General features: G+C 44.9%; 1 protein-coding gene across 8 annotated transcripts in view; it reads right to left on the bottom strand.

Annotated features, from left to right (window-relative positions):
* Positions 1-24,764, bottom strand: part of PAPOLG (poly(A) polymerase gamma) — a 92,684-nt gene extending 67,920 nt beyond the window's left edge. For 7 of the 8 annotated variants that reach the window (XM_045008350.1, XM_045008349.1, XM_045008348.1 and 4 more), the window contains exons 1-8: positions 23,155-23,228; positions 12,915-13,073; positions 12,771-12,837; positions 10,752-10,833; positions 10,557-10,666; positions 6,110-6,163; positions 1,370-1,481; positions 410-499 (exon numbers count right to left, since the gene is read on the bottom strand). In XM_045008350.1, the coding sequence (XP_044864285.1) occupies positions 410-499; positions 1,370-1,481; positions 6,110-6,163; positions 10,557-10,666; positions 10,752-10,833; positions 12,771-12,837; positions 12,915-13,073; positions 23,155-23,171 (691 nt within the window). In that variant the 5' untranslated portion in view covers positions 23,172-23,228. Of the gene's footprint in view, positions 1-409; positions 500-1,369; positions 1,482-6,109; positions 6,164-10,556; positions 10,667-10,751; positions 10,834-12,770; positions 12,838-12,914; positions 13,074-23,154; positions 23,229-24,709 lie in introns of those variants that run through there. The other variant, XM_045008352.1, reaches the window with a different exon arrangement.
* Positions 24,765-25,111: the final 347 nt, after the last annotated feature.

Genomic DNA, 25,111 nt, shown 5'->3' with positions numbered 1-25,111 from the left:
TGAAAATATGTAGAGGACACTCAAAGAAGAATGTTAGTTAAATTTATATAATCCATTGTGCAAGTAGGCACATGAAAAGTAGAGGGTTATTGTGTAAAAAAGGTTGTGTTCAGCAGTTCTCATTGCCTCACCTTCTATGTATGACTATTTACCTAGCATCATGACTACTCAATACTCTGAGTGTTTACTACTTTAGCATGTCGTAATAAAATTTACTTTTGAAATAAAGATCACAGTTCTTATTCACGATCACATACATGGCAAGTTTGGCATTTTAAAAGATTCCTGAGTTACCCCAAGTGGTTAGACATGTCACTCTCAGCCTTTAGTTATCTAGACTTTTCTTGAACTTTTCAAGAACAATTAAACTTCTGGGTAGAGATCAAGAATGACTGTGTGTTTTACTCACGTTTTGCCCACAGTTTAATTGCTCTAAGCGTTAGTCTGAAGTTCTCCTTGTGTGGCACTAAATGCAGAATTTCATCAGTAACTCTGCAACCTGCAAAAGAGATTTAAATTGCAAATTTAACCATTTCAGGTTTTTACTAGTTTACCACTTTGTGTGTCTTGGTGAAAGGGTTTCTAAAAGTAAGCATTGGATAACAAATGCTTTTATAAATGAAATCCATATTTTACTGCTGTCTGCTAACCATATTTACATGTTAGTATCCTCCAGTATGCATCCACATACCTTGTGAATATCACAGGTTTTTAGATTTTAGGCTGTAGCTATAATCAACCAATTTTTAACAAGTGAAAGGCCATTCTGCATGAGATCATTTGGGGGTGGGGGTGGATCTGAGAGCCAAGTCAGTCAGTTTTAAGAGCCATACACAATTAGACAGAACTCAGGATTGTGAGTAGTGTGGTTAAGCTCGAAGTATCAGAAGACTTCCTTTAAGTAATTCATAGCAATAGTTTACTTTTATAGGTATCACCTCATGTCAAATGCTTTAGCTATTTACATACAGCAGCACTAGAATGCAGCTCCCCATGTAGTGGAAGAGGCAACCAACTGGCATAAGCACAGTGAACAAAGAAACAGGAAAATGTTGGGTATGGTCAGACGTTTGCCCGACTTAAAGTGTCTAATATCCAAAACTAACCGAACCTTGATCTATCCAGATTTTTTTTAACCTACCCATCACTGTGGTATCTGAATATCTCAGATCTCATCCAATAAAGCATACAGGAGAATATTAGGAATCTATGCAACAGGAGTAATGTCTTTTTTGTACAAACTTGGAAAAGGTAGTAATTTGTAAACAAAATACATGTCTATTTCTAATTCAACTTAACATTTTACAAAATATGTTCTTATCCCACATGAATAAGAGTTATCAGGTTTAAGTTTAAAAACAGAAGTTACCATTTAAGCTTCGTATACATCTTATATCCAGGCTCCTTAGACGTGAATCATCTCGAAGATCCAAGTTATCAGAAATAGTCTGTACAGCCAGCCTTGCAAACACAAGATCAATCTTAGGGAGAAAAATTTAAGTGCATTATACTTTGCATCTATAGAGAAGTATAAGCTGAAGTAACAATTTTAAATTCTCCTCAATGAATGCTACAACTGCACAAATCTGGAGAGTTCATCACCAGATTATTAGGATTTAATGGATTAGATACATCAAGAAAACAGGACATATACTGGAGGTGTCAAGAAGTATGTTTCATGGAAAACGTTTTTTTGCCTTGTTTGAAATGTCACATTTTTTCTTTTGACAGGAAAGGCCACTCTTCTCCCCTGTCCCACGCTTTTAAAAGGGAAGACGACATTTTGCCTATAATTTAAGTTTCAAAACAAAATTTTCAAGAAGTGGAGGTTTTCTAAACAAATTGACATTTCATTAAAACCAAAAATGGATCTTTTCTATTCAGGACATCAGCCCCTTTCTTTAATTAAAAAGTTTGACCAGCTCTGCTATACATGACTAAAGGCTGGGTAACTTTCTTTCTGCATTAATGGTTCCTGTGATATTACAGATGCTATGTTTATTTTGTACTTTCTACAAAAATTTGTCTCTTTTCATGATGAGAAGAGTCTTTAAATACACAAAAGTCAGCATTACAGTTCATATGTTGAGAGAAAGTTTCAGGACCAGATTCTTCTGCCTGTTAAAGCTTCTTTGAGCCACCAGAGCATCACATTCTCCCATCTCGGAATCCTTGAGTGATGTAGAACCACAATAACCACCTTATGCCACCCCCTCCTTGTGACCCAGCATGTGGGGCATAGTCAAGGTGTTTGTGGGGCTGATCCCTGCATGCAGGAACAGCTAGCATAAGATACACAGGTCTGCAGACCCGTATAATGCAATAGACCAGCACAACTGTAATTGGGGGAATGCAAAGGTAGCTTAGAGCAACCTTTGCGCATGCTCCTTCCATTAACGTGTGCCATGTAAAGCTCAGCTTGAAGAACGTAGGCCTTGAACTTTATATCCTTTGCTATGTAGCCATGTGTGCTTTTTCACTATGTCAGGAAGTATTTAGACTCAGACAAGGAAGATTTGCTTAAAAAATAATAATAATAATAAAAAAAGCAACAATTACCAGATGCTGTTTTCAGTAGGGATGTAAAAGGTTAACCAGTAAGCATTATGCTTACCGTTAACTGACCTTAACTGTTACCCCTGCCCCCGCCATGCCAGGCCAGCCAGCGTGACCTCGGTTAACTGGTTAAGAGATATAATTTTAATCATTTAACCAGTTAACTTTTAAAACTAATATTTACAGCTCTAGTTTTCAGTACTGTTTCTTAATCCCCGATCCTCTGAATTTTTTAGATTTTGATTTAGTCATGTCAGCAACACTATACTGCTCCGCCAACAGTTTCATTTTTCTAGGAGGTATCTGCTCATCAGAGCAGATGTACTGCTTTGAGTTTTCTGACTTGTCTTGTCAACATATTAAGGCAATATAGTAATTCTTTTTTGGGGGAAGATAAATAGCAATCTGGCCTATTTATATAGAAGTAGTGCTTAATCTCAAGGAAATAAGGACCCAAAATACAATATCTTGTTTAGATAGTGATCCAAAACAGGAAAGATTAAAAAAAACCCAGTCATTACCTAAGTTTTCTGAAACTCCCTCTCATTTTGCAGGTCCTGTTCCTTGATGTATATTTAGTATTTAGACAGTTTAAGTGGAATTGTAAACAATAATCTACTTTTGTAAAGAGTTAAAGTCTACACCAATATACAGCGCCAAGACTTTCTGGTGATGTACTGTTTACGTATTAGCTATAGAACAAGTATGTTAGCACATAGAACTTGTCAACATAGAACAAGTAAATAGTACCCTGATCCTCAGACACACTACTTACTTCTGACCGCATTCCCCGCAACTGGCAGACACCGTGAACCAGGACTTCAATGAGGAACTTTCAGAAGCCTTTGTCTGACACCACCTCAACTTTTGCGCCTCAAACTTTCACGTTTCTCCCATGTCGCTATCTCGCTGTTGGTTTCTGCAACTACCTGCTTATTATTCTGCCCAGCTAATGTATCCAACCAGCTCATATGGCTCCCCCTGCACAGCCCCAAGAGTTGCTGGAATGTGCTTGCACCTTTCCCCAGCTTAGTCTTAGGCCTTAAGGGCCCATTTGCCAGATGACTCAAGGAATCTGGGGCTGAGATTCAGAGAGAACTGGTTGCTAGTTCCCAGCTTTGTCTTTCCCAGGGTAACCATGTAGGGGAGGAGAACCAGCTTTGGCACTTAGAAACGCCCTTCCCTTGCCCAGGGACAGTTTCTGGAGACAAAAATCTTGCTCCAGTCTGCCAGAGACCCAGAGCAGATGAGCCACTTACCTCCCTCTGCTGGAATATGGTAGCCAGCCAGCAGGAAGCTAAGTGGCTACAGCAGAGAAGGGACAGTAGCTGCTCAGCATACATCTGGCTCACACCAGAACTATTCCGCAGAACTGCCTTCCTCTGCAACACTCCCCACACTGCAGTGAGAGCTAATTCAAAGACTTCATTTTAAGAGTCTCTGGCTCAGGGAACACATTTTTAATTCATAAGAAAATGTGTATTTAAGTAAATTTCCTTGAAGGGTCACAAGCAGCCTCAGGGACAGAAACTGGAAAATCCTATTCTAAAAAGGTGGCAAGTCTGTTTTGCTTCATTAATGTGATATGTTCTTCCTTGAAAGTCTCACCACATTTACTCCACTCAATTCATGCTACACATTGTAGGGGCAGAGGGGAGAAGAAAGGGGGTCATTGAGTAGGAACATGTGTATCCCAAAACCCAGCCCTTATTTTCATCCTGCAAATATTTTTTTTCCCACCAAGGCCTAGTCTACACTACACAGTTAGGTCTACATAAGGCAGCTTATGTCAACCTAATTATGTCAGTGTCTACGCGACAGCCTTGCTCCCAATGAGGCAAGTGTCCTACTACATTGACATCATAACTCTACCTTCACGAGATGCGTAGGGCTTACGTCCATGTAGTTAGGGCAATGCAGTGTGTGTGTTACTTACATCAGCTGTTGGCCGTCTGTCAATTTCATGGCAGGAACCCCGGGTGGCTAGACCCCGCTCCTGGCTGGGAGCTGGGGCAAAAATCCCTGGGCCACTGGACCACGCTCCCGCTCCCCACCGGGAAATTGACCAGGCTGCTCAGCTCCCAAGTGGGGAGCCAAAAAGCTGAGAGCAGCTTCTCCCCTCCTCCCATTCCTGGTGGGAAACGGGGATGGGGGCAGCCCGCTGGGAGCCTGTGGGCCAAGCTGCCAGCGGAGTGGAGACACAGGCCTCTGAACTCCCCACACTGCCTCTCTTAGGTCAGTGGAAGCACGTCTGGGGAGGACACACAACACTAACTCAAGGAGGGTAGTGTGGACATGCACCACAGCAGTAATTACTGTGGTGGCTGTCAATCAACCTAATATAGCTCAATTTATATTTCTAGTGTAGACATACCCTAAAATAGAAGTTTAGAGTAATGCAATCTGGGGAAAGGCATGGCCCACATGAGAGCCTGACTAACTTTGTAGTAGTTTAAGGATGTGAACATTTAGTTTGTGGCAAGCTGGGGTGTGAATCTAGCCCACTCTAAAACTAATCTGTTCAAGTACTCTGCTGACATACATTAACAGTCTGTTAACATGCTTTGATCTAGTCCTCTTTGAAACAAGACTGTTAATTCACATCAGCAGGGGGCACACAATGAGACTGCGGTAAACTAGTGCAGGCTGGATTCACACCCCAGCTTGATGTTTGTGGAGACAAGCTCTTAGGGTATGTCTACACAGCAATTAGACACCTGTGGCTGGTCTGCACTAGCTGACTTGGGCTTAGGCTGTAGAGCGGTTTCATCATTGTGTAAACTTCTGGGCTTGGGCTGGAGCCTGGGCTCTAGGCCCCTGCAGGGTGGGAGAGTCCTAGTGTTCAGGCCCAGGCCTGGAAGTCTACACAGCAATGTAACAGCCTCGCAGCCCAAGTCTGCTGAATTCGGCCAGCCAGGAGGTTCTCTTTGCTGTGTAGACATCCCTTAAGGCTTGTCTGAAATGCAGCATGCACCAAAGTGCTGCACTGCAACTCCCCCATGTGGACACTGCTGGCATGAACTAAAAGGCACCTAGCTCATGTTAACATAGTCCTAACCCAAGCTAAGTACCTTTTAGTTCATGCCAGCAGCGTCCACATGTGGCAGTTACAGTGTAGCACTTTGGTGCACGCTGCAATTCACACCCCCGTAATCTGAATGGCAGAGCTGTGTACACAAGCCCTTAGACCTTGGAGTACTAATGAATAACCTTGTAAAATAGTATCAGAGGGGTAGCCGTGTTAGTCTGGTTCTGTAGAAGCAGCAAAGAATCCTGTGGCACCTTATAGACTAACGGACGTTTTGCAGCATGAGCTTTCGTGGGTGAATACCCACTTCTTCGGATGCAACTTGCATCCGAAGAAGTGGGTATTCACCCACGAAAGCTCATGCTGCAAAACGTCTGTTAGTCTATAAGGTGCCACAGGATTCTTTGCTGCTTGTAAAATAGATTGTTGTGCCAGTGAGACCAGAACCAGTGTTATATCATCCAAATTCCAAAGCAAAAAACCAATAATCTGCATTTTAACTAGACACTAAGCTTTAATTCTTACCTCAATACCATCAAATTCAAACTTGATAACTGGTACATACGCATCTTCTATCGCCTGTAAAACAGGAAAGGAAAAAGCCGAATAGTTTTTGCATTTTTAAAAGCAAGTCTTGTGTTCACCTTCTGACCTTTTGTTACCTCCTGGGTGTAAGGCCAGAAAAAAAGTATTTTACCGGTATTTAAAGATACTAACAAATCAATTTGCTAGACCACTTTGTATATATGCAATACAATACAAGTCTTCCCATTTCTCTTGGGAAGGTGGAAAGTCCACTTTTTTTAAAAAAGGTGTCCATCTAGCTCAGTATCCAGTCTTCTAACAGTGCCAAATGACCAAGAGAGAATGAAGAGAACCAGGCAACTTCAAGTGATCTATCCCTTGTCATCCAGTCCCAGCTTCTGGCAGTTGGAGGTTTAGGGATACCCAGAGCATGCATGGAGTTGCATCTGACCATCTTCTGTAATAGCCATTGATATCCTCCATGAACTTATCCAATATTTTTAAACAAGTTATATTTTGGCCTTCACAACATCCTATGGCAATGTGTTCCACAGATTAATTGTAAGTTGTATGAAAAAGCATTTCCTTTTGTTTGTTTTAAACTGGCTGCCTCTTAATATCAGAGGGTGGCTCCTGTGTTATGTGGAGGGATAAATAACACTTCCTTATTCATTCACTGTCTTCACACCATTCATGATTTTATAGACCTTGATCATATCCCCCTTAGTCATCTCTTTTCTAAAATGAACAGTCCTAGTCTTTTTAATCTCTCCTCATATAGAAACTATTCCATACCCTTAACAAAGAAGGGCAACAAAAATTATACCTTTTCCAATTCTAATGCATCTTTTGGGAGATGGGGCAACAAGAACTGTATGCAGCATTCAAGGTGTGGGCATACCATGGATTTATATAGTAGCATTATTATATTTTCTGTTTTATCATCTCTTTGCTAATGGTTCCTAACTTTTTTTTTGATGGCCATCGCACATTGAATGGATGTTTTCAGAGAACTATCTACAATGATTCCAAGATCTTTCTAAATTAGCTGTAGACACCACCTTTATATATGTGTAGTTGGGGTTTTTTTTTGTTTTTTTTTTTTGCACTTAACATTGCATTTATTCTGCCATTTTGTTGCTCAGTCAAGTGACTTAACTATCTTGAATAATTTTGTATTGTCTGCAAATTTTGCCACCTCACAAGTCCCAGTACAGGTCTTTGGGGGAAAACCCACTATTTGCCTGTTTCCATTACTGAAACTACTTATCTCTACTCTTTGTTTCTTATCTTTTAACCAGTTACTGATCCAGGAGTAGACCTTCCCTCTTATCCCATGATGGCTTAGTTTGCTTAAGAGCCTTTGGTGAGGGACCTTGTCAAAGGCTTTCCGAAAGTCCAACTACACTATCATCCACTGGTTCACCCTCATCCACATGCTTGACGACACCCTCAAAGAATTCTAATAGATTGGTAAGAGATGACTTCCCTTTACAAAAGCCATGTTGAGTCTGTAGGGATGTTTGTAGAAGAGTATAATTTAGAGATGCTACCCCATAAGGGGTATTGTGAACATAGGAATTTGGAGATGTGCCCTGGAGGCAGGCCTTGGGCACACAGCCAATTTGGAGTTCAGCAGCTCACTACAGAAGCTCTCCAGTTTTAATAAAAAAGTTTTATTTCTTTCTCGTTGATTGGTTTGTTATTTAATGAACCCCCAAGATCATTACAGTCTTCCCCAATATAATCGCATTTATCTATGTGTCTGATAATTCTGTTCTCTCCTGTGGTTTCCACCAGTTGCTAGATACTGAAACTAGGATTAACTCGGGGGCCACTGGGCAGAGTTACTGAACCAAGTTTAGGGTCATTTTCCTAAGAGACGGCTTCCATCCCACCCTCACCCCCCCAAAAAAAGCTTGTCTTAAGGTTGCCAGTCAGTCAACCTTGTTGCACAAACTTGGGAATCAAGCCACGGCTCTGATCATGCGCAAAATGGTCTCAGTTGCCTGACATTTATTCCAGCTAGTGCAAGGCACCCAGTAAACCTTTGGGGGAGCAAAACTGAATAGTATTTCCCAGGAAGCTTAGCTCTCTAAGGATGTACATGCCTAATGCTCACGTGCCAACTGTTTACACTGTGTATGTGCAGAAAGAGCCCCAAAGGCTTGCTAGCCAGCCATGAGGCACAGGACCTGAGCAGCTCAAAGGTACATATTACTACCAGTGAACCTGAGCAACACCGAGCACAGTAACTTCTAATCTGGCCATTAGCCAAAAATATAAATCAGGACAAAAATGTAAGCATGTTTCTAAAAATCTGCCTCTGTCAAAAATTTTTTTTTTAAATTTTGGGAACATGTATTCTGAGTGGACTCAAACTATCTTTGAAAAGAAAATATTGCACAAGAAAATGCTTCCTGGGAGGGGAGGAAGATACATGGGAAAGGGTGGCAGGGGAGAATGTTTGAGGGACTCAGGATGAGGAGCAGGTATAAGCAGGGCCACCCAGAGAGGAGGGGGGCAAGTGGGGCAATTTGCCCCAGATCCCAGGCCCTGCAGGGGCCCCCGTGAGCCGCGCCGGGTTTTCGGTGGCAGTTCAGTGGCCGGCCCTTCACTCACTCTGGGTCTTCGGTGGCGGGTCCTTCAGTGCAGCCGAAGACTCGGAGTGAGTGAAGGACCCGCCACTGAAGTGCTGCCAAAGCCTCAGAGTGCCGCCCAGTGAGTACGAGCGCCGCAAACGGCAGGCTGCTCTACCGCCGCCGCTTCATTCTTCGGCGGCGGGTCCTTCCCTCCAAGAGGGACCTGCTGCTGAATTGCCGCCGAAGACCCATCCCTGCCCCAGGCCCCCTGAATCCTCTGGGCAGCCCTGGGTATAAGGGGAGTGGTAAGGTAAGGGATGATATGGAAGTGGGTGGTGAGACTACAGGATGGAATTAGGAGTGGGGTGCTTGTCAGTCCCATATTCTCCTATGTATGCCAGGATCTAGGAGACACCTGCCCATGTGGGTATCTAAACCCCTTTTCCTGCCCCTGTGTCCAACTCCCATTTCAGATCTGGGAGAAGGGAGGCTGACCAAATCTCCCCTTCTCTCAGCTCCTGCCCCAAGCTGTCATCTGAGGAAGCCATGTCCCTCTGGATGGAGAATTGAGGACAAGCATAGTGGGAGCTTGCACCAAGAACACTGTTGAGACTGGAATGATCTGAGAACCAGCCAGCTTCATTCCTATCACAGGCTTGGGGAGAGAGGTGAACACCTACTGAGTTGAATGGAGCAGTTCACACATCTGAGCTGTTGATTCAGGGTATATTATATGTCGTTGGGGATAGCGGGAAGAGGAGAGACACACCAGCCTTCTTTCATGTGCTTCAGTTTAGTTTTATTCCATAATGGTTACAGTATCAGTTACCCAGTTAGTTCAAGTGGGCAAAATCTGTGTGGTGGGTTTAAATGTTCCAGCCCTGCTGATGACCCCTGAGGGTATCAGTATAATGCAACATGAGGGAGTTTGTTTTTTCAGTTTGCCCTTTATTAATATAGGAAATTACAAAAAACATTGCAACTTTAATGCTCTTAAAATCAAGCACTCGGAATTTAGGAAATGCCAAAATTAAGGTTGCCTGTTCAACCTTCATTTGACCCCCTTGTGTGCCTGCATGATGATACAGTTTTAGTTTTTTCTGCAGGACCCTGGCCTCATTCAGGGCATGGGATGGACATGCTCTGAGGATGAATTGGGGATGTATATTAAAGGAGGCTGTTCCTACAGGACTCCTGCTGTGTGTTGCAGAAGCTGGAAGGTATGTAGTGAATGAGGCAGGGGACTGTAGGAAGAAGAAGGACAGTTTCCTGGTTAAATCAGATGAATGCTGCCCTGGATAACTGGATTTTATCCCTGCCTCTGCTGCACAGTTCCTATGTAATCTAGGCAAGTTACGTAAAACCAAAAATTTCACTAAATGTGAGAGTTTCTCATTGTCTGGATGCCCAACTTTAGACCTTTGTGCCTGATTTTGCAGAAATGCTGAGCATTCAACTGCAAGTGAAATCAATGGGCGTTGTGATTTAAACATGATAAGTGCAGGATAATGCTAACCACTTAGGACATGCTTTTTCTCAGGGTCTCTCAAATCGGGCACACAATTTGTAGAATTTGTAATTTGTAGAAAGAATATACTACGTGATCATCTAACTAACCACTGTCATAATGCATATATACAAAGGGGTTGATTAAAGTTGCACAGGCAACTTTGATTCTGATATTTCCTACCTAGAGTGCTTGACTTTGCAACCTTAGTGTTTTAACAGAGTTGTATGTACAATACTATTTGAAGACTGCTGTCAGCAACTGTAATTTTGTGAAAGTGGTCAGTTTAAGAGTTTAGTTGACAGTGTCCCTTTAACATGGACAAGTTTATTACTCTGAATACAAGTAGAAAACTTACTCTTAAATTCCTGATTCCATCTTGAACCTTTAGCTTTTCAAAGAATGACTGAAAGAAATCTGATCTTTCCATGTGTCTAGGAGCAACACAAAGAGCATCTATGTCAGCACCTGCAAAAATATCCCATACATCTTCAGTTAATCACGCAGTTAGTCTGAAACAGTGCATGACTAGACACTGTTAAAAAGGAAATACCTTTGGTGTGTACTCCAAGTCTATAGGAACCAAACGTGAATATTTTCCCACCAACATTTGCTACAACTGAAGGTGGGAGGTTCTATAAATAGAGCAGAAATACAAGTTTAAAATACAGCTCTTGGTGCCCAAGGTCAAAAGCCCTACAAGCTATATTAGCACTATGAAAAAGCTTAAGTTGGCTTGTTTTGGCAGTTAGTAAGATTTCAACAGATAAGTGCAGTTACTACAGATGAAATAATTTGAGAATAAGATCTCAGCAATTTCTAAACAAAAATTGATCTATGTAGGGACATTAGATTAGGCTGCCTTGATGAACAGCAACACACTGATTGCTCAGGTACAAAAGGTTATCACTGGAGTAAGAATTTTTGTTACCCATTTCCTAACAATCTTCTCTAGCCAACTGAAGTAACAGCAATATGAAATCATGGTGGCAATCATTTCCTGGTGGAGTTACAAAAATACAATGGAAGCATTTATTACTATAGAAGTAACATCTGCAATGTAGGTAAAAGATACTTCCATTTATGTGAATTTGAAGAGCCATGTAAAAAATTAAATACAGCCAGTATAGGATATAAACTGGGTCATAACTGTGAGCTACAAGTAGTTATTTCACTGCCAGACTGAGATATTTTTAAAACATTGGTCAAGGCTAGAATGTCACTCTCTGCCCTATAGAGAGGCTCTGCAGGATTACATTTTAATCAGTACGGGTCAGCAAATGTCAGTTTCGGTTGATGCTGAAATTGACAAAAAAGCTATCAGTTCTAACTGTGGGCGTGCCTGCTGGGATCAGGTGTCACTGGTCTTGCAGCCATGCAGGGAGGTCTCTGCAGCCTTGTTGTTACTGGAGCAAGTGGGTCTGTGACAGCAGTGCTTCAGAGGGCTCCCTGCACTACCTCAGGACTGGCGGCACCTGATCCTTGCAGGCACTGGGGGAGGGGGAAGGGAGATGAGGGATGGAGACAGGCTGGCTGTGGTTTTGGCAGGGCAGAGCAGAACCCCCCGTTTCAGGCTGCAAGGAGGAAGCGGCGGCAGCGGCCACCTTGCTGCTTAACACTTCCTGCCCAGAGACAACTTCCACACTGCTGGCTGGGGACTGAGTGGGGCCAGTGACACTTAATCTCCACAGGAACAAGGTGAAGAAAGGCTGCGATCCTGGCCTGGCTGAGCAGAGCCCGCTGACCAGGACTGGGTGGAGGAGGAGCAGCCATCCCTGGGAAGGAGCCAGTTAGCAGCAGGTGGCCTCCTCCTTGGCTAGGGATGACTCCTCCTCCCAGCCCTGGCCAGGGTTTCTCTGCTCTGACCCACCAGGATCCCAGCCTTCCAGGGATCGAGTGTCACCAGCTCTGTGGCCATGCAGGGAGCCCTGTGCAGCTCCACTGTCACAGCCCTGCTCACCTACTCACCAGCCAGGAGCATGGAGGCTATCCCCAGGCAGGAAGTGCTGAGCAGCAGGGTGGCCTCACCCACAGCTGGGGCTCTTCCTCCTCTTTACAGTCCTGGCATGGGGGGGCCTATGGTCTTCTGAGCCAGGATGACTGCACCTACCCCCAAATCTTGTGGCCAAAGGTCCATAGCCACTGGGGCACATCAGGAGCCCCCTGCAGCCCTGCTGTCAGAACTACCCTCACCCCCACCCCCTGTAACCGTAAAAATAAAAACATTTACTAGCAAAAAATCTTTAACATATTGATAAGATCACAGAAGTTAGAAAAAAAATCTCATTTTGCCAGGCCCTATACTCATTAGATAGTTATCTGGTTCTAATTTGTATTGCTAGACACAGATGATTTAGTTACAGACAATTTACAAATTCACTTAATTGCTAGAAAAAGGTTTAAGGATCTAGATAGTTAAAATCTTCCAAACCTTAACTTGAGTGACAATTGCTACAAGTCTATTGCCCAATATGTAAATGGAAAACTTATTATTCCTTTGCAGAAAATCAGAGGACAGAATCCAGAATATAAGATTGAGAATTACTTGAATTGGAATTTTAAAAATGTTTACCTTACTCTCACTGAGTTCTGAAATCCATTCTTTGACTAATTTATTCAATTTACCAAGAACAATCAGCCTGCAATGAGAATCATCATTAGACTTAGTTTTAAAATATATTCAAGCAATGTGTTTCAATTATATTAAAAGTTATACCTGTGATTTAGTTCTTCTTCATCTTCAAATACTCCAAATGGCTTCATGGCTTCAATTAATTTCTGAGTGTAAATATAATCTATTTCCTTAGGAGGAGTCAAACTAATTGGAGATGTTATTCCATAGTGCTTCTGAGGCAGATTCTCCAGCATAGAATTTCTGTTGAAGGAAACAGTAATGTTAAATATAACCAATGCCAGAAATGGTACTCTTACTGTAGTCAATGGTTACACCACTTTAGCCTACACTTTCAAAAGCAACCTCTGCTCTTTCACCCACAGTGACAAGAAGGTGCAAAATCAGAAGTCAGACTTAATCCTGACTGAAGAGAAAGTAATGATTATCCATGAGCTTATCCAAATGCAAGAGGTCAAATTAATGGCACTGCAATGATAATGAAAGCATTATATTTTAGTAACCAATATAGATTAAGGAGGAAAAGAAATTTACTGCTGCCATACTCAAGACCTTAATTCAAGCCATTTACATATAGAATCAGGTGGATGAAGCTGGTCACTGGGCCAGTAAAGATAACAGTGGCTACTTTCAAGTTTTACTTTTGTTCTGTTTCCCCACCTTCTTTTTCAAATTATAGTCATTTTCAATTTATATCCTGCTAACTCCAAATCCAGCAAGATGAAGACATATGCAGCAAACATCTCAGTACTGGTTTACTTTTAGTTACGTATTAGATACAGTAAACAAGAGTCATTTAAAGTTCAGCAAAATTAGCCTTATAAACCATTTTCTAAGAAAACTGGTGGTAATCTGGGGGCATGAATGAAGTACCTATGGTGGTAGGAATGAAGTGTCTTCCTGGGAAGACCCCACTACCAGCTCCAAAGTAGGGCTGGAGAGGACATAGGGAAGAAGGAAAATGGTAAGAAATGGGCTGTGAGGAGCATGTTTACCAGTAGTAAATGGGAGAGCAGGAGCTCCAGGCTTCCTGCTTCACTTCAGGGGTAGCGTAGGAGAAGGGGCTCTGCATAACTTTCTGCAGCATACAAGGATTGAGATGGAGGAGTCATTTTGCACCTCTGCAATGAGTGTTCTTCCCCTACCCCCATAAAAGGTATCCTAGCCCAGCCACTGTTGCAGCATACCAATTTAAAAAATGAATCTCCTTATGCAGAGGGGCTTTAAATCAAGTATTAAAATGAGCTCTTTATTAGGGGACTATATCTGTACCTTTGGCCAGATGATCCCAAATTTTCACCAAAAGTATATCCCTGCCCCATTGCAGGATAACATTCAAGACAATTTAACTATCCATGTGGATTTTAGCACATTTTTAAAACTAAAAAGTAGTTTTTGGGGATGCATTTTGGGAACGTCATCAACTAACACTGAATTTGAAGCACTAACTCCACCCCAATTTTAAAGCACTATGAAATTTATAAGCAGTTCATTCTGGAGATGCTGTATCTCAGGAACCCCCTTCACCAAATGACCATGAATCTGCATTACAACCACCACTCATGTCCCAGTGGCACATCTGGGCATACTTCACCACCACTTCAGCTACCAAGTCCCACTTCTTACAGGTTTCTCCATGCACCTGGTAAACTTTGAGGGGTTACGCAAGAAGGGAAGGTGGTGGGGGCAGTAAAGAGTATATGTACCAGCTGGAGCCAAGAAGGGAAAGGAGCATGGAGATACAGACTCCCCACTCAAAACCTGGCCCTACCATAAGGGGAACAGACTCTGCACACCCAACTGTAGCACAGGAGGATAGCAGAGGTATAAGTGGCCTGTTCTTCTCAGGTTCAACAAGGCTCTTCTGGCAGAAGTGTATTAATTTCAGTTAGCTAACAAGTTAAGTACACTTTTTTCCTAGGGAAGATAAGACTCTAGAGAGAAAGTTGATAGTGAAAGTATGTGTCCGCAAGAGAAGCAAAGCTGAATGAATTTGTGTTAGTCCTAAAGTTTTTCTTCTCATGGTTATAGAATTCTCTGTGGCTCCATCACAACATATCAGCTGATCAACAGTGGCAGAGCTCAGGTATTAATGGAGCTGCAAAAGAGGGGAGGAGAGGGGGAAGAGAAAGGAAAGCTAGTTCAACCACTTCATGATAGAGAATGAGCATAGGGATAATGATTTACAATCTTTAACACCAGAAGGGGAGGATAGGGAAGCAGCCTCTGGGGGAGAAGTATACAAAGCAATGACTAAAGTTGCATCTTCCCGAGTTGGTTTATTTTTTAGAAGTGAACAATTCACAAAATGGACATCACCCGACATTTTTTGTGGATTGGGTTAAGGTTTATCAATGATAAAGTCAAGTTAATAGAACATGCAGCAGCACTGTGACACATAATTAGGGATTTGAAAGCTAATCTCCCTCAGTAAGAGCATTTATTTATTTGGAATGTATATCTGTAGGTGCCTCAGATCTGGTCTATCAAGTATTTATGTGAATTTGTTTCCTTTAGTATTACCCTCCTTTTAAAGTCTCATTAAAAGTGAAATTATTTTGATTATGAAGGCATCATATTTCTAATAAATTAAGATTACTTCTAATTTAATATATATATAATATTGTGTTATTCTCCAATGTGTACGCAGCATTGTAAAGTGTGTACAAAGTCAATATTTATGACAGGCCAAATGTGTCTTTGCCTTCACATGAGGAGTGTCAACAGGTCAGTGTCCACATTCAAAGTCAGTAACTGGACAGTTATGCCCCTCTAAAAGTAGATACGGTACTGCAAGTCAAAAATTGCTAACAATGCTATAACAATGGCGAATTATAGCAGCATTTTGGCATAACTCATTTCAGTTGTGGCATAAAAGCTTGTTTCCTTTTAACACTTGCTAAAACACACTTTTAAACAAAGAATTTAAGACCAGAAGACATCATTTGATCATCCAGTCTGACTTCCTGTATATCACAGGAGGTTAAATTTCACTCCATTACCCCCTGTACTGAGCCCAATATTTTGTGGCTAGCTACAGCATAACATCCAAGAAAGGCATCCTGTCTTGATTTGAAGATATCAAGAGATGGAGAATCCACCACTTCCCTTGGCATTTTGTTTCCATGGTTATTCACCATCCCTTACAAATCTGTTATTTGTATTATTGTTATTTCTAATTTGAGTTTCTCTGGTTTTAGCTTCCAGCTGCTGGTTTTTATTATGCCTTTCTCCACTAGATTAAAGAGCTCTTTAGCACCTGGTATTTTCTCCCAGCACAAGAACTGCTACAGGGTAATCAAGTCACCTCAATCTTTTGTAGTAACTATTTAACTCAGATTGCCTTGCAGTGAGAACTTACATAAATCAGTTTCTCCAGCCCTCAGACCATTTTTGTGGCTCTTTCCTACACTCCAATTGCTCAATCCTTTTTAAAATATTGACACCGGAATGATATACAAGTATTCCAGTACCAGTCGTATCAGTGGTAAAAAAATCCCCTTCCCTATTTCTACTTACTAACTCCCCTTTTTATATATCTAAGCATTGGATTAGCCTTTTTGCCAGAGCATTGCACTGGGAGCTAGTATTGAGTTACTTGTCCACCTTTTCAGAGCACCCATCATCCAGGATATTGGCCCCCATCCATTCTGTAAGCATGGCCTGCATTCCTTGTTCCTAAATTTCTAAGTTGGCACTTGGCTGTATTAAAATGCATTTTCTTGAATGTGCCATTTACCAAATGATGCAGATCACGTTGTGTGACTGGCAAGTCGTAAATCAGGACAGGGCAATCTTCATGTCATCTGCAGATTTTATCAGCAGTGATTTCATATTATCATGTATACTAAATCTATGCAATTACATTTATCTTGTCATCTCAAATAGAATCAGGTTTGTATCACAGGACATTTTCCATAAAGCCACATTGATTGGCATTAATTATATTAGTCTCCTTTTAATTCTCTCAGTTAAATCCCATATTTTGCTAGTACTGATGTCAGGCTAACTGACATATTACCTGGATCACTGAGCTCACCCTTTTTGAACATAGGTACAACATTAATCCTCTTCTGGAATATTCCTGGTATTCCAAGGTTTACTAAAAAGACAGTATCAGCAGGCCAGAGATCTCCTCAGCCAACTCTTAGTCATGGCGTAGCTAATATATTGAAAGAGTAATGTTGACAACAGGACACATTGCATTTAACATGTGCTAAACTGGCTGAGCTTTCAGTGGCTTTGAGAGTAGGGAGCCTTGTCCATGTAATTTTGTCAGTGAAATCACACCTTTATATCCTAGTCTAAACAAAGCCTACGTGATATTTAAAATAGAGTTTGTCATCTATTGTTTAAAATTATCTTTTTCCTAACCTAGACAAGGCTGAACTCAGCAGAAGATGAATACAAAACAAAATGAATGGAAGGGACCCCATATCCATCACTGAGAACAGACATTGTTGAGTGTGACACAGGCTCAATGGGGATCCCCACACTCCCTTACCAGTAACGTATGGACTGGGCAGCATTCCCTTTCATTTTTTATGTCCATGAGCAGAATGAATTTTATTATGTGCACCAATATGGAGGTGATGTGTGGTGGGGATGGGGCTGAGGTTTGGGATGCTGAGGATGGGGGTGGAGGGAGAAAGGAGGTGGGACTCTGTCTGGGGGTGTAGGCTCTGGGGTGGGGCTGGGGATGAGGGGATTGTGGTGTAGGAGACGGCTCAGAGCTAGGGCAGAGAATTGGGGCATGGGAGGGTGCGGGCCAAGGATGAGGGGTTTGGGGTGCAGGCTGCCCTGGGGGTGGGGCTGGGGGGTTTGGAGGGGAGAAATAGTCCCAGAAAGAAAGTGTCTGGGTCCAATGACACTCCAGAGAGCCAGAAGAAAGGGTCCAGGGGCCACTCCCAAACCTACAATAAAGTAACCCCCAACCCTAGATGTTGCCCAGTAGATCCTCACCCCCACATCTACTTCATGACCTTCATTACAAGCTTTGTGTGCGAGAGAAACTGACCAATGCGCCTCTCCAAAAACAACCTGCTCCCACAGCCTGGCCAGCAACCTCAGCAACATGGCCACAGCTCACAGCCTTCTCAACAACCTCTGCAGGGAGACTGCCCCCACCTCAGCCTTAGGGTTGCCAGGTGTCCGGTTTTTAACCGCAATGCCCGGTCAAAAAGGGACCCTGGCGGTTCCAGTCGGCACTACTGACTGGGCCATTAGAAGTCCGGTCAGTGGTGCAGTGGGGGCTTGGGGCTAAGGCAGGCTACCTGCTCACCCAGGCTCTTCACATCTCCCAGATGCAGAGGCCAGGTCCCTGGGCAGCCAGGGAGGCTCCGCACACTGCCCCCTCCCCAGGGCCAGCTCAGCAGCTCCCATTGGTCAGAAACGGTGACCAACGGGAGCTGGGGGCCAGTGCCTGCAGGCATGAAGGCAGCATGCAGAACCTCCCATATGCCTAGCAGTCACAGGGGCCTGAAGGCCACTTCCTGGGGGCTGCAGTAAGTGCTGCCAGGACCCCGTGCCCAGAACCCCCTCCTTTCACCCCAAACCCCTGGAGTCCCTCCCCACCCAAACTCCCTCCCAGAGCCCACAACCTGGACCCTCCCCCAACCCTCTGCCCCAGCCCTGAGCCTCCTTCTGCACTCCAAACCCCTCCACCCCAGAGCCCACACCCCTACCCAGCCCTCACTCCTCCAGACCCCAACTCCCTGTCCCAGCCTGGAGCCCTCTCCCACACCTTAAACCCCTCATTTCTGGCCCCACCCAGAGCCCTCAGCTCCCGCACCCACACCCCAATCCCCTGCCCTAGCCTGGTGAAAGTGAGTGAGGGTGAGGGAGAGCGAGCAGGGGTCAGGGCCTCAGGGGAGGGGCAGGGGTGTTTGTTTTGTGCAACTAGAAAGTCCCCCACAAGTTGAGTAGGGAACAGGAAGTGCACAGTCAGGGGAAACTTAGTAGTTGTCCAGGACTCCCCACACCGATTCTGTCCCTAGCTCCCTTCAATCTTTGGGAGGGGATTCCCTCACAGACTCTGGCCTGGCCTGCCCCCACTCCCCGGGGGATAATCTCTGACCCAGTTCATAGAATCATAGAATCTCAGGGTTGGAAGGGACCTCAAGAGGTCATCTAGTCCAACCCCCTGCTCAAAGCAGGACCAAACCCAACTAAATTATCCCAGCCAGGGCTTTGTCAAGCCTGACCTTAAAAACCTCTAAGGAAGGAGATTCCACCACCTCCCTAGGTAACCCATTCCAGTTCTTCACCACCCTACTAGTGAAAAAGTTTTTCCTAATATCCAACCTAAACCTCCCCCACCGCAACTTGAGACCATTACTCCTTGTTCTGTCATCTTCTACCACTGAGAACAGTCTAGATCCATCCTCTTTGGAACCCCCTTTCAGGTAGTTGAAAGCAGCTATCAAATCCCCCCTCATTCTTCTCTTCTGCAGGCTAAACAATCCCAGTTCCCTCAGCCTCTCCTCATAAGTCATGTGCTCCAGCCCCCTAATCATTTTTGTTGCCCTCCGCTGGACTCTCTCCAATTTATCCACATCCTTCTTGTAGTGTCGGGCCCAAAACTGGACACAGTACTCCAGATGAGGCCTCACCAGTGCTGAATAGAGGGGAATGATCACATCCCTCGATCTGCTGGAAATGCCCCTACTTATACAACCCAAAATGCCATTGGCCTTCTTGGCAACAAGGGCACACTGTTGACTCATATTCAGCTTTTCGTCCACCGTAACCCCTAGGTCCTTTTCTGCAGAACTGCTGCCCAGCCATTCGGTCCCTAGTCTGTAGCAGTGCATGGGATTCTTCCGTCCTAAGTGCAGGACTCTGCACTTGTCCTTGTTGAACCTCATCATATTTCTTTTGGCCCAATCCTCTAATTTGTCTAGGTCCCTCTCTATCCTAGCCCTACCCTCCAGCGTATCAACCACTCCTCCCAGTTTAGTGTCATCTGCAAACTTGCTAAGGGTGCAGTCCACACCATCCTCCAGATCGTTAATGAAGATATTGAATAAAACCGGCCCCAGCACCGACCCTTGGGGCACCCCACTTGATACCGGCTGCCAACTAGACATGGAACCATTGATCACTACCCGTTGAGCCCGACCATCTAGCCAGTTTTCTATCCACCTTACCGTCCATTCATCCAGCCCAGACTTCTTTAACTTGCTGGCAAGAATACTGTGGGAGACTGTATCAAAAGCTTTGCTAAAGTCCAGAAATAGCACATCCACTGCTTTCCCCTCATCCACAGAGCCGGTTATCTCATCATAGTTCCCCTCATTCACTGTGGGGAGACTCCCTCACACAGACCCTGGCCCCAGCCATCTGCCCCCATTCACTGGGAATTAATTTCAAACTGGTGACTGTCTTGTATCTGGAGGATTTTGCCAGGTCTACTTGGCAGCAATACATACCAGCATGTCAGGTGTGGGATCCCCCAATTTGGGGAAAGGGTCCTAGCCATATGCTTCTGCACAAACATCAACCCTCCTCCTAGGGGTCGGAGTTAACCCCCGTAAAAGGTACCACACAATAATAAAACACTACTTTTATCTAACCCAGGCAAAGTTGGGAGAAAATCCAGGGTAGAATTTCTAGCAGACATTACAGCTCCAACACAACATACACCCCACAGCCCTCACCTCTAACCTAGCAAGACACACACAGACTTTCTGCCCCACATCAATGCAAACCCCCCTGGGTCAGTCCAATCTGTCCAGGCACTCAGACATTGGTGTGCGCTGAAAGCTCAAAAGGGTGGGTCTGGCTCTGCAAAAAGGGGACCCGTGTGGGCACAATCACCAGTACAGCAGCTGGCTCTCCTTCAAGCAGCTCTCAGTTCTGACTTTGCACAACCCTGGGCTTCAGCATCTTTCTGTGCTGCTGAAGGCAGCTCCAGCTTCTTTTGTTCCCCCTCCAAACTCCGTTCAATGGCTCAAACCCTCCCAGGTGGTCTGTTAACCACTTGTGCCCTTGTTTTGGAGTGCACTACCCCCAATCAATCATGTTTTGTTGTCCTGTGCTAGGGGTGTGTGGGGAAAAGAACAAGGGGATGGTGTTCTACTGCCCTCACAGGGCACAAGCATCCCTCCCAAGAGCTGAATCTCCTAAGTGTAAAGCCATGTCTGTGGAGAGCTTGCATCATAGCTCTGACAGGTGCGAGCTGCCCCACTCATCTTAGTGCTAAAATAGATGCCAATTGATACTTCAAATGTTAACTATTTCACTGCCCAACAAAGCATGAAAGCAAGAAATGGATCATATTGAAGCTCTAAGCAATCACTGAAACTCTTTTCAGTGCTGTCAGCTTGGGAGAGAATATTTATCCATTGCAGAGTTAACTTGGGCATTTACTCAGGTGTTGCTCCTACCTGTTCACACACAAATCCCTGTCACTGTAGATTAGGGGTGCTTTAAACACAGGCTAAGAGACAGTGGAAGATGAGTAATAAAAATGGGCTGAAGGGACCCCATAGCCATCACTGGGGAAAGACATGGTTGAGTGCAAGACAATAAGGATTCCCACACATGCTGATCAGGAATGTGTGGACTGGGCTAATCAGTCAGAAGGAAGGTGAGGGACACTGGTCTCAAGCAGACCCCACCCCCCCCACCTCTCCCAAAAATGGGGAGGAAGGGATGTGAAGCAGCATGATTAGATGGAGGGGAGGGAAACAAGCAGGCATTAAAGAAGGGCCATATATGGTTTTCCACAGCAGAGCTCCTCTGGGGTCTCACTTCACCTTGTCTAAGGCTTAGTAAATGCAACCATGACCCTAGACTGGAGGTCCCAGAAAGTGTGGCTGGGTCCAGGAATAACCCCACCAGACAGCCTGGGGAAAGCAGCAGAGTCCAAAGACCTCACTCAAACAGCCAGGAGAGGAGGGCCCTGGAGACCACCTCCAAAGCTACTCTGCAACTACAATAAAGCAGTCCCCACCCTGCCCCAGAGCTGCATAGCAGATCCTCACCCTCACATCTTCTGCTGCAAGCTCCATGAGTGCAAAACAGACCAACACTCCAATCCAAAAACAACCGAGCCCCACTGCCCTACCTTTATATGGTGCAGTGCAGCACCATCTGCAACACAATGAAACCTCCACTGGTTACAGCCATCCCAGCAGCCCCTGCAGGAAGAGGCCATCCCCCTCAAGGCTCTGAGAAGTGTAAACAGTCCCTAGTAGGAAATGCACACGCAGGGAGATTGAATGGTTATCCAGGACACCCCACACGGATTGTGGCCTAGGTCCCCACGTCACTCATGACTTCTCACAAAAACCCTGACTTGCCCCCCCAATTTGGGGGGGGAGGTAGGGATACTCCCTCACACAGACCCTGAACTGGGCACCTCCCCACACAGGCCCTGCCCTCATCCCTCCTCACTCATTGGCAGAGAGAAGCAAAAACTCTCTCACACAGATGCTGCCCTGGGACCCCCTCACTCATGATGGGTAGAGGGGGAGGAAGGACTCCCTCACACAGCCCTTCCCCCCAATCCTTCTCACTCATTGAGAGGGAGACTCCCTCACACAGACTCTGCCCCAGGTCCCTACCCCCACTCACTGGAGATTAATTTCAAATTGATGACTGTCCTTTTTATCTGGAGGATGTTGCTTTATGGAGGAGGGCATGAACTGGGGCTCTCCTTGGCAGGAACACATACCAGCACCTCTCCCAAGAGAGGAGAGAGAGTAAAGCCATGTCTGTGGAGAGTTTGTAGCCATAGCTCTGATAGGCCTGAGCTGCCCCAATCATCTCAGTGAGTGCTAACTCTTATGTCAGTGATGGGGCTTTAACTATTTCACTGCTCATCAAAGCACATAAGAAAGAAGCAGATCAGGCCTAGTCTAGACCTAAAACTTAGGTTGACCTAGCTGCATCACTCAGGGCTGTGAAAAAATCTCACAGGGAAACTGGCCACAACTGGTCCCCTCTTCCAAGAAAAGAGGCTGGAGAAAGGGGGCATAAAGCAGCATGATTGGATGGGGTATAGGGAGAAATGGAGACAACTAGACATTAGGGAAGAGCCTGGTCATACAGTTTGACACAGCAGAGCTCCTCTAGCAGCTAATTTCACCCCTCCTAAAGTCACCCCAAAACCTCAGACAGCAGGGCCCAAGGAGAATAAACAGCTCTAGTGAAACCTCCACCCACCCTCAACAGCCATGGTAAAAAGAAGGACCCCATGGAAAGTAGCCAAGTCCAAGGACATCAAGATATAGCCAGAGAAGAGGGGCAGGGACCACCCCCAAAACTTCACTGCAGCTACAATAAAGTAGCTCCCCAGGGCTGTCCAGCCAATCCTCACCCACACATCTCCTTCATAGCCTCCACTCCAAGCACTGCACACGTGAAACCAACTAACCAACACTCTTCTCCAAAAGCAAGCTACTACTAGCCCCTGCCTACCTTTTTATAGTGCCACGCCTCTTCAAGTCACAGCTTTCCCAGTAGCCCCAGAGGCCAAAGACTGCCCCGCCCTTCCCTCAGCCTGTGGCCTATTGGGGAGTGTAAACAATCTCTGATGGGAAATGCACATGTTCATGTAGGGAGACTGACTCTTCACACAAACCCTGTCCTGTTTCCCTCTTCACTCCTCAGGGGGACATTCCCTCACAGAGACCCTGTCTTGGACTTCCTCACTCTTCAGGGGGACACTTTCTCATACAGACCCAGTCCTGAGCCCCTCTTGCTTATGGGAAGGAGACTCCCTCCCACAGATGCTGCTCCAGGCTCCCCTCACTCACTAGAATTTAACTTCAAATTGGTGATTCTCCTTTGTAGCTGGAGGATGTTGCTTTATGAAGGAAAGCATGAGCTGGGGCTCTCCTTGGCAGTAGTGCATACCAGCATCTCTCCCAAGAGTTGAAACAAGGGTAAAGACATGTCTGTGGAGAGCTTGCAGCCATAGCACTGACAAGTGTGATCTGCCCCATTCATCTCAGTGAGTGCTGACTCAGATGCCAATAGTTAAATGCTGACTATTTCACTGCCCATCAAAGCATGTAATAAAGAAGCAGATCATATTATGAAACTCTAAGCAATCTACCTGAGTGACAACTCTTCTTGGTGCCATCAGCTTGGGAGAGAATGTCTTGGGGAGGGTATTACTCCATTGCAGAGTTAACTTGGGCTCTCACTCAGGAGTTGCTCTTAACCCCCTTGTGTCGACACAAATCCCTCTCACCAAAGTTGAGAGATGCTGTTAACTGAGGGTAACCAGCTTATCTGGAGCTAGAACAGAACCAGAGTCAGGCTTTTGCTGAGGCCTTGTCTTCAATGCTAAAAAGGTGTTTTTTAATCTCTGGGTAACAGACTTGTGAGGTATCCCAAAGTAAAACCAGGGTGAAACAAGGCACTTTAATTTTACCACAAAATAAACCAGGTGAGGTCTGCACAATACCCTTGCCTGGGGTTGACCTCACCTAGTTTACCTCATGTTAAAACTAAAGTGCCTTGTCTTCACAGTGGTTTTACCTCAGGATAGCTCATGCATGTTAGCTACCTCAGTATAAAAACACACCTCAATTAGTGGTGAAGTAAAGGCCTTGAGCTGGTTACCAACCCTCTTTGCAGTAATAGTCCCACAATTCTGCCCAGGGAGGGACAGACAAGTTCTCCCACAATTTACCAGGGAAGAATCATAGAACTGGAGCACAAAGAAGCATGGGATGTGTCCCCAGAAGTTATAGTGACACACAAGAGGAAGTGCAGCACCAGTGAGGACACAATAACTCAGGCAGAGCTTTGCAATGTGGCTGCTCACACCTGGATGTGGTCACTTGGGCTAAGTTGGCAGTGAAGACAAACCCTAGGTGGTGGGATTGAAGAGGGTTGGGGTGTCTGACTCTCAGCCATGTTACCTGTTTCTCCAGTAGCTACTGAGATGAAAGGTAATTGGGGTGTCTGTTTCTGCTGTGTTCTCCCCTTCCCCAGTAGGTGCTGGGGCAGGAGGGGATCAGGGTATCTATTTATCTGCCATGTTCTCACTTTCCTCTGTAGGGTGGTGGGAAGAATGGGTATTGGGGTGTGTGTCTCTCTGCCCTGTTACCCCTTTCCCTCATAGGTAGTGGGGCAGTGGGCATTAGGTATCTGGCTTTCTGCCATTTTCCCCCTTTCCCCTGTAGATAGCTCACACCTGGGCCAGGCTAACTCAGGTTAACTCTGCAGTGAAGACACCCTTATTTTTTTCTGCAAAGAATCAAGACCAAGCAGCCCAGATGCACTCTGAGTCCCACTGTCAGGGGAGAGGGGAGTTAACCTGA

Source organism: Mauremys mutica, chromosome 3 (genome assembly GCF_020497125.1).
Source record: "Mauremys mutica isolate MM-2020 ecotype Southern chromosome 3, ASM2049712v1, whole genome shotgun sequence".
Taxonomy (NCBI): Eukaryota; Metazoa; Chordata; order Testudines; family Geoemydidae; genus Mauremys; species Mauremys mutica.
Note: the sequence above shows the minus strand (reverse complement) of the source record. Positions and strands in the feature narration are given on the sequence as shown.